Source organism: Beta vulgaris, chromosome 9, assembly GCF_026745355.1.
Source record: "Beta vulgaris subsp. vulgaris cultivar EL10 chromosome 9, EL10.2, whole genome shotgun sequence".
In the NCBI taxonomy this organism is placed as follows: Eukaryota; Viridiplantae; Streptophyta; class Magnoliopsida; order Caryophyllales; family Amaranthaceae; genus Beta; species Beta vulgaris.
The window spans coordinates 45,362,206-45,372,479 of NC_079210.1; the positions used below are offsets into that span (position 1 = coordinate 45,362,206).

General features: G+C 32.8%; 1 protein-coding gene and 2 non-coding genes across 3 annotated transcripts; all 3 read right to left on the reverse strand.

Moving 5' to 3' along the window:
- Window positions 1-1,830: 1,830 nt before the first annotated feature.
- Window positions 1,831-1,918, reverse strand: LOC125493920 (small nucleolar RNA snoR114). Its single transcript, XR_007270245.1, has one exon. It is a non-coding gene; the product is annotated as a small nucleolar RNA snoR114 (small nucleolar RNA).
- A 1-nt stretch (window position 1,919) lies between these two features.
- On the reverse strand, window positions 1,920-1,990 carry TRNAG-GCC (transfer RNA glycine (anticodon GCC)). Its single transcript has one exon. It is a non-coding gene; the product is annotated as a tRNA-Gly (tRNA).
- A 1,073-nt stretch (window positions 1,991-3,063) lies between these two features.
- LOC104904028 (putative pentatricopeptide repeat-containing protein At3g47840) lies at window positions 3,064-6,094 on the reverse strand. The gene is made up of 2 exons (XM_010692201.4): window positions 3,584-6,094; window positions 3,064-3,312 (listed from the first exon to the last, which is right to left on the reverse strand). Exon 1 carries the CDS (start codon window positions 5,873-5,875, stop codon window positions 3,758-3,760), a length of 2,118 nt encoding a protein of 705 aa, XP_010690503.2. The 5' UTR covers window positions 5,876-6,094; the 3' UTR covers window positions 3,064-3,312; window positions 3,584-3,757.
- Between the last annotated feature and the right edge of the window lie 4,180 nt (window positions 6,095-10,274).

Here is a 10,274-nt window from a genome sequence, read left to right on the forward strand (position 1 = left end):
TAAAAGTATGTATGATGTTTAATGTTCAATAATATATAGAATTAATATATCTACATTCATTTACAAAAAAATAATAATTCCTCCGTTTTTCTACATTACACTTTCTATTTTAGTAAATTTTAAATTAGATGTTATACTTTTATTTTGGGTAATAACTTATCTCTATCACTCTCCTATCACATGTTCACATAAGACCATTTTGTTTTCTTTCTTTCTATCTCTCTCCTCTCCAAAACTTGCCTAAGAATCCGTGATTTTAAAAGTGTAACATGTAAAAAAAATGCAGGTTGTATCAAAAATTACTCACAACCTTTGTTGTTTTTTGCATTAGGCAATTAATATATCTAGATTCATCTAACTATTAATCTTTTACATTTTAAGAGTAATCATAACTATAGTTCGAATGGAGTAAATAATAGCAATTTTTGAAATTAACACACATTGCGTGCATATAAGACTAATTTTAATTAATTGGACTACAAATAAGCAATCTCACATAATTATTAAATAAAAATTCATTTAAGTTAAAAGCAAGATTTCCTATAAAAAAAAAACTAATCTTCCACCAATCAGTTCAGAATTGTCATCGTCTTTTTTGATGGTGCAATCCATAATTCTTACTTTAGTAAGACTAGTGACACTAGTCTCTGAGTGCCTTTTTGTACCACAAATAATGTGGAATAAAATAGAAAAGTGATGATTCAGTATTGAGTTTGTCTTGTAAGAGACCACCTATTTTTAAATTAAAATTAGACAAATATTAAAAAAGAATTAGCCTAATAGTAACTAGGTTAATTTCTTTCGGTGACTAGTTTGATCCATTTAGTAACTAGGTCTATTTTTATATTAAAATTAGACCGTCTTTTTAATAATTTTTGTTTCCACATAAACACAAGAATATAGATATACGCAACCAAAAAGCAAGTCCAAATCATGAAGGGTAAAATGCATAAAAGAAGCAAGATTAACAAATTTTTTGCTTTCAACCAAAAATGTGTAAGAGGCTGGGTTGAATTGAGGAGTTAACTTTGAGAATTATTTTTTTCAAATGAAGATCTTGTAGTGATCTTTGGATTATTTTTGAAAATTTAAGAATCATAATTTTTCTTTTTCCAATATAAATCAATATGCTTGCGACAATTATTTAAAAATATATAATTCATGGAAAGTTAACGATGTTATAAGTTTCATCCATTTGAGTAATCCTAAACATTAAAAATTAGATTTGTAAAAGTTTAGGTTCTTAAGGTACTCGTGATCCGCCATCTAAATTAGTGCATTTTTTCATTGTTCTCTCTTGAATATCATTTTGTCATAAAATCTCCACGCAATCAAATTTATTTTGATTCATATGATTCCATTGTAGAAGACATACTACCTCCGTTTCTTTTTAATTGTTACACTTACACTTTTCACGCATGCCGATGCACTAATTTGAGCCTTTATATCTCTAATTTTGTATTTGTAAAAAATATAAAAACTACATATTAATAAAATACATACTAATACGAATCTAACAAGATTCCACATGACTATGTTTTTATTCACGTATAAATCACAAGCGAGGGTCAAAGTGCAATTTGTGAATAGTGTAAAATGTCAAAGTGTAATAATTAAAAAGAAACGGAGGTAGTATGTCCTAACTTTTAGATCATATCCGAGGATAAAACATATAATTTTGACGATATACAACAATGAATTGCTAAGAACAAAACTACTTGAATAGTGGTACCAAAAAAAAAAACAAGCTGAAAATATTGTTTTACAATAAATTGAAAAGGCAAAAAAGAGTTCGGAAAATAAGAAGATGGAGTCAAATTTAAAAAATAGAAGCTCAGATGCGCTGTTGTTGCATCTGAAGTCAGATGTAATGTGGCGGACCCAACTGCCACAGCATGCGCAATTATCTTCACTGCCTATGCACCAGCCGGGAATCGAACCCGGGTCTGTACCGTGGCAGGGTACTATTCTACCACTAGACCACTGGTGCTCGTTGTATCCTTCCTGTAATTATTAGTTTTACCCGTTCGGCAAGACGAAGGTTATTTAGTACGACTGACGAGATGCTAAACAGAAATGTGATATAAATTCACCTAATTGTTAAGAAATATACCAAATAAATCAACTAAAAGAAATTTTTACACTTTAATTAAAGACACAGATTTGGAATTTCATAATCCTTTTCCAACAAGTATAATTTTTTATGACCTTTGTGTTTGTAATTTCCTACTTCAGTTGTCCTCAACTATTTAAAAGCGACAAGTCGACAACTGCTAAATCTAGCATTCCAAATACAATATGTTTATGAACCTTTATTAATTATAGATTTCATGAAAAAGTTTAAGTATGAAGATGAGCATGTTGGGCCTTTGGATGTGTGACCTTGTACAAGGCAGTATTGATGAAATTCTTCTTACCGCGGGTTGCCGAAAGGAGGCCTAAAAAAAACTTATATACATATATGTGCATATAGAGCTTGATAATATTTAATATTCATTATATTGTAAATAGCCATATACTTCTACTAGATATTTAATCACCCAAATTAAAAAATGACCTCAAAATACAATTTTTTTTAACTCAACCTGATATTGACATGAACTCAATACAGACTCAACCCGATTGCGGATCGTCACAAATTTACTAAAGATTGGTAATTGTACGAATGATAAGTTTCCATCATAATACAAGTTTAGCAAGTCAAATGCCTAAATTCTCAAGAATGTCAAATTTAAAAGAAGGTGCTTAAATTTGCACTTCTGGACATTAATTTTGAGGTAATTACAGAATATTAGGGCATACTCTACACATTGTGATCACAACTTCATCGAGAAGGCCTTATCTAAGCTGTATCGCAAGTCACAAATTGTAGCACTGAAGGGTTTGAAACGATGAGTAAAGGGGAAGATCCAAAGATATGAACAGGGAGGCAATCTTAACAATGAAAATAAAGAGAGAATTCACTACTCCCTTTGATCCTTATCGATGTTCCTATTTTGACTTGTATATTTGCCAATATACATCTTTGATTATTAATATATGTAATTATGTATTAGTAAAAAATTATAAAAAATATTAATATTATTAAAGTACTTATTGAGACGAATCAAACAAAATTTCACATGGCTATATTTTTTCTTGTATATTGAGAAATATTTAGAAGATTTTACAATTCTAAATAGTGCCAAAATTCCAAGTAGGAACATCAATGAGGAACGGAGGGAGTACATATCGTTGAAGCGGCTACATGCTAGAGTAAGTCCAAGAATAGAAACTACTTCACCTTTGCTCTGTTCTATAGCATCATTTCTCCTGCACAATAGAGCACCAATTAGCTTCAAATCCGGCCTAACAAAAACTAGAAATGAGAAAAGAGTAAAAACAAAAAGATATAGAAGTTCAAGTTATAGAGGCAAGATTCACTATTGCCATTTGCCAGTATCATTCCACCAAAATATTTTGATGATCATATAAAACGAATAGGATATAGCAATTCAAGTTACAGAGGCAAAGATTCCTCAAAGAGATAGTTATTGCAATAGAAGACTCTACTTGATCCAAAAGGCCCAGAACTTTGATATACCTGTGGGCTATTCAGCAGTGATGCGCTTGTGCGGTTGTGCCTCGAGGAGCCTTGTTGTTACCTCAAGATCTCTACCAAGCAAATGTCTGATCTCTGAGGAAGATTGAACCAAGATGCTACAAGAATAAGTATCTCACTTAACATGATCAAAGCAAGATTGTCTTACTTTTATAATCATGTGTCGTGCAGAAGGCTATCATCCTCCTGATCGAACACATCTACACCAGAGATCAGTAAATCCAAGACACTGTAGATGTGATCACTATACAAATGTGATTTATCCCCAGAAACAAATGCTGAAACCTCATCCTTAACCTTAATCCATGATGATCCTGCCTCTTTTACTACCCCTTTGGATCTCATCAGCTTTCTGATATCCGCAGCCTCTCTCCACTTTCCTTTTGCAGAGTAAATGTTAGCTAAGGTAGTAAGTGTCCCTGCACAATGGGGATTATGCTCAAGAATTCTTTCAGCAGCACGTTTGGCACGCTCAACATCACCATGAATCCTACAGGCTCTCAGTAAGCTTGACCAGATAACATCATCTACATCACATGGCATGTTATCAATCATGTTCTCAGCTTCTATTAACCTTCCAGCTCTGCATAAAAGGTCAATCATGCAGCCATAATGTTCCTTAACCGGACTAATCTGAAACTTCGAACTCATAGAATTGAAATAGTGATAACCCAAGTCTACAAGCCCTGCATGGCTACAAGCAGAAAGAACTCCAATGTATGTTACAGCATCTGGCTTCAAACCAGTTTGCAGCATTTTCTCAAACAAATCTATAGCTTCTAGACTGTCACCATGTTCAGCAAATCCATTTACCATGGAAGTCCATGACACAACATCATCATTTCTTACACCACTGTATATTTGTGAAGCATCCTTTACGCATCCACATTTGGAATACATAGTAATCAGTGCACTTTGTATCAAAGATGTATGTCCTAATCCAACTTTAAAAATATAAGCATGTACTTGCTTACCCTGCTCAAGAATTGCCATACTTCCGGAGACACTCAACACACTAGCAAAAGCAAATTCAGTAGGTTTTGGCCCTTCGCTCCTCATCAATGAGAAATACTCGAATGCTTCCTTGCCATATCCAGATTGAGAATATCCTGTAATTATGCTGCTCCATGATACAATATCTTTCCTAGTCATAGACTGAAAAATCAAAGATGCTGATTTCAACTGCCCACATCGTGAATACAATGTCATGACTGAATTTGCGACTGATAGAGCATCCATGGAACCAACTCTCATGACATGAGCGTGTAATTGTTCACCCAAATTCTTTTTACCTAGATGGGCACATGCAGTAATAACTGCTGCAAATGTGTATTCATTAGGCCTCACTTCTGTGTGTCTCAATCGCATGAACTGCTGAATCGCAATTTCTTCTTCACCCCTCTGAACATAGGAAGTAATAAGCGAGGTCCACGCAACCACATCAGGGATTCTCATTCTTCCAAACAAGCACATTCCGTAATCCAACTTCCCACATTTATTATACATGGTAGCAAGAGTATTCACCACATACGAGCTCAAATCAAAACCCTTCTTTATTGCCTGTGCATGGATTTCCTTACCACGTTCCAGATTACATAAATCAGCACAAGCCTTCACTGCAATGGCAAAACTATATGCATCACAATGTAAACCAGAACTCCACATGTCAGAAAAATACAACAACCCTTCCTTACAGTAACCAGCCTTCACCAGTCCTGTTATTATGGCGGTCCACGAAACAACATTCTTTTCCGGCATCTCATCGAAAACCTCACAACTTTCCGAAACATCGCCAGATTTAGCATACATATCCACCAGTGCACTTCCCACAAACACAGAGTTAACAAGACCATTCTTAACACAAATCCCATGCAACAATCTCCCATTACTTAGACTATTACTAAGTCCACAAGCTTTCAGAGCTGAACTAAGTACAAAGGGATCCATTCTAACACAAGGGTCCACCCACATTCTAGAGAACAAGCACAAAGCTTCGTCATACTTTGAAGCATTAACATACCCAGATATCACATTCGTCCAAGAAACTTCATCTCTTTGCGGCATTTCGTCGAACAGTTTACGAGCATCTTTCAAATGACCAGATTTCACAAATTCTTTCAGCTGGGCATTAATTTCTAACAAATTTGGTACTTGGGTTGGTTGTGTCAATGAATTCTGCTCCCATTTTGTGAAGGGTGATTCGAGAAAATCAGCAGAAGAATTTGCTAAAGTAGTAATGTATCTCTTCACATGGGATCTTGAGAAGAAAATCATAGGCACCTTCTGAAATAATATTACTTCACTTGATCTTGTCTTTAGAGGACGATTAACTGAGCTTGATATTTGGACATGAATTGAAAGGAGAGAGAAAGTCAAATATTTGCAAAATTTTGTCGCCGATTGTAAAACTGTAATTTATCATCAATAGATTTACTATCTGAGACAGGATTTCAACATATGATCTATCGTTCACATTAGTTCAATTTTAATCACCAAGTCAGGACATCTTTGGTATATAAGTGTTGTATACTTGTATTAAATCTTAGCCTAACTTCATTGCTTGCTAATTAATAATTAATAAGCCTTCTCTCTCCTTCTTTTTCTCTCTTTTCTCCCACAAAACCCTAATTTTCAACCTAAGGGCTACCAGCCTACCACCAACTTTTTGGGCGGTAGTAAGCACCTTTTCTCGTATTATTAACTTTTTTATGTTTATATTTCCAATAAATTTCAGTCTCTCTAATGGAGAGTTTTTCTACCCATATATAGGGTTTTATCACTCTCCATGTGAGAGTTTAAAGAATTTGTTTTTGGGTTTTCTTATATTTCAAGATATTGATTTGTTGATCGAAATTTGTGCGGAGTTGCAACAGATTGCAAGACTTTGTTTACAATTACTTGAATTGAATCCGGTTCTACTTCAAAATTACAAAAGATCGACATACCCCCTTGCAGAAGGGTTTTCAAAACTACAAAAGACAACGATATGAAAGACAAGAGTTTTCAGAAGTGTTAGATTTACTCAATGATCGTGATTTTATCATACTAGAATTGTATTTATTTCTTTTGATATGTATTTGTTTAGTTTTGACTTTTATTGTATATGTCGTATGAATTTGAATAAATGAATTAATGTTAATTTCAAAAAAAAATCTTAATCTTTTACTCTATCCATCTTATATTATAGTGCTTCTTTTCTTTTAAACGATTCCAAAATTTATTTTTTGTTTTCTTTTTTAATTCTACACCTTTTCATGATTATCCTAGAAAAATTGTACCACCATTATTTATTTGCTTATTGAAAATAGTTTTTTGCTTTATTCATTCAACCCAAGGGTTGAATTAGTCATGTTATTAATGCTCTTTCACCACTTGTTGTCGTTATCTCTCCTAAATCAGCTTTTTCACCATAAAATTTATTTTCGATATACACTTTTTACCTTCCTCTTGAATTCTATTGACCTTAATACCCATGCGAAAATAGAATCAAATACTATAATATTGGACGGAGAGAGTATAAGAGAACCCGATTGATTCTAATAGGCTCGATCTTTCGAGAGTAGGGCTAGGAGACAGATGCTACACCCTTATAGTATATAGCTAGTGGCGGATCCAAGAATTTAAATTTTGGAATACGAATTTGCAATAAAGACAAAAGTAGGAGAAAAAAGTTTCGCAAAAATAGTTCAATATATAAGACTTACAAACAAATATCAAAATATGCATAGTTTCACAACCCAAATATCCAAAATATGCAAAGTCTTTCAATTTCATTCATTAACCATGAACAAATAAAAAAATTTCTCCATTTTCTCTTTCCTTTTTCCTTACCCTGCCATTTTTTTCTCTCCTTAAATGTTATATTATAAAATCCTACTAGAATTTTTTGCACGCGATGCGTGCTTGAATTTTTTACGAAATAGAAACTCGATTTTCTTCGGCATAAGAGTCAAAATTTGAACATTAGACATATGAAGTATAATTGTTTTTAATTGCAAAATTTGATTGGTTTAATTTCTGTCACTTAAGTCTCTCACCATTATTTTTGTCTTTTTTTTTACTTTTCAAAGTTAAAGTCTATGAACAAAATAGAAATTTTATTGAATTTATTTATGAATTATAATTTTTTAGTTGATTTTTGAATTAAGTACAGTACTGACTTCTACATTCTAAACACTATAAAAAAGTAAATAATTTTTTTCCTTGTCTAACTTCTAACTTCTGATTTCACTACAAATACACCTCTTTTTATCATGACCATCATTAATTGTGAATGGTTCTTGAGAATAGTGATTTGTAAGTAAATTTTTGTAAATGTTTTTGTATGTATTCACGTTTTAGGTTATTAGTTTTAGTTTGTATGTTAATTTTAAGTTTTAGTAAAGTTTCCCGATTATTTGAGTGATTTGCTTGATTTTTTTAACGTGATTTTCTCAAATATATGAGTGATTTGTAAAGTTTCTTATTTTAAGTGATTTGTAAAGTTTCTTCTTTTAAGTGATTTGTGAGTAAGTGTTGTAAATTAATTTTTGGTAGTATTCTTTGAGTGTCGATTTTGATTTTGACATTCTATTTGTAATTTAAAAAGGAAAGGGGGCAAAATAGGCATTTCAAAAGAGGACACCATTGCTCCCCCCTTTCCTTATATAATAAAGATTATGCTGATTCTTTTTGGGAATCTAACTACACTGATTAGTTGTAATTAACTCTTTAAATTATAACTTTTTTATATATTTTTTTTTGGAGGATTTTATATACTCCCTCCGTCCCTTAATAGAGTGCCCATTTCTTTTTTGGACACTATTCAAAGGTAAAGAAAGCCCTCAAAAAATATTTCTAATATATAAGAAAAAACATAGTCATGTGGGTCTTGTTTGATTCGTCTCATTACGTACATTAAGAAAATCAAACTTTTATAATTTTTACTAATATGAAACTAAAGATATTAACGATACAAAACGTGCATTGGCAAACGTGCATTGGAGAAATGGGCACTCTATTAAGGGACGGAGGGAGTAATACTTTAGCACTAGTACAAGGCTTAGCTTACACACAATTAAAAAAAGAACAAACTAAAAGATGGTTCTCCAAAAACAAATATTTGCCAAAGCAAACAAGGGCTACCCAGTATTCACAACCAGGCAATGAATTCAACATCCCTCACTAGTCCTTGTTTTGCTAAAGTATCAGCCACAACATTTGTAGCTCTGTCCTTGTGAATAATTTCCGAGATTAAACCTCCTTTCCTTGCATTCTTTATGAAGTTCAGTTGAAAGCTTAGATTTCATGGACATTCAGAGTCTCCATTGCTCCTCTTAAACGCATTTGATGAGTCGGATTCAACAATAATTGAGTGATTAGAGTCACATTTCGAGGAAATTTGAGTGGCTCGATAAATAGCAAGGATCTCTGCACAGTTTATCTCAATTGCCAGAATTGGGCTTGAGAACATACATTTGAAACAACCATTATCGTTGCATAAAGCGCCACCAATTGCAAAAAGGAATTGATCACAGTTGACTGAAAGCGTCAACATTCCATTTGAGCACATCTGTTGGGGGACGTAACCAAAATTGCATTAGGGTTGTTGGGCTAGCAAAACCGAGCTTACCATTGGGTATTGACCACAAGAGGCAAGAAAGATTTTTTGCAATATCTTCATAAGAGTATGGGAAAGGCTCTTTCCACCCTTTTAACCATCAACTGAGCCTCAACAACACCAAATCTTGGGTTTGTTTGACTGAGCAAGATGAAGAATTGAAGATCCTAACATTCCTCTCTTTCCATAACGACCAAATTGTGATGAAAAAAATTGCGAACCAAACTTTCTTGAAAAATGATGACCCTTTGTTAACAAATCTCCACTAGTTGTAAGCTTCCATGAGGATTGAGGGAAAGATCGTCATATAGTGGGTGAGTCTCCCAACAAGAATTTTTGTATACGGTGAGCCTCGAACTCAAGACTTCCCTTAAATAACATCAAGCTGCTTACCACCTTAGCCAGCTCTTATTGGTCTCTTTGAATTATAACTTAGTAATTAGAAATTTTTATTACATGATAATTATCAACGACTAATTAATTATTGTTAACTAATTGAGATATTTTTTCTTTGATAGGAACTAATTAAGATAATTGGAATACATTATAATGAAGTTTTTTTTGAACAAAATAGAAGCAAAAAAATTAAAATCCAAATTATTTAAAGAAAAAAATAAAATTAGATAGAGAAGAGAAAACTAAAAATGTGAATAAAGTATAGCAAAATGAATGCAACTTGTAAAGAATGAAAAATTATGAAATTTGGTACTTTTTATTATTTTTTCTCAATTATATATTGTGAAATATTAATGTTGCGATAATTGCAACGTTTTTATTAAACTGGGTCAGCAAAGAGGCGACAAGTGTCGTGTAATAAACATAGTTCTGACGCACGTCAAACTAGCAGATGACTTTTTTTTTTCTGTTTCCACGTACTAAACACAAATCCACAATTGTTAGCAAATCCTTGTACTCTGTGGTTAATATCTTTAATATCTTTCAAAAATGCTGATATATCTTTTTTATCGAAATAGGAATACAAACTGTTCATAACATCTCAGCTAGTCTAACAACACAAGTCAACGCTTGAGAGTAGTGGATGTAAAAAAACTCTCTACTCCCAAGTACAAGTAT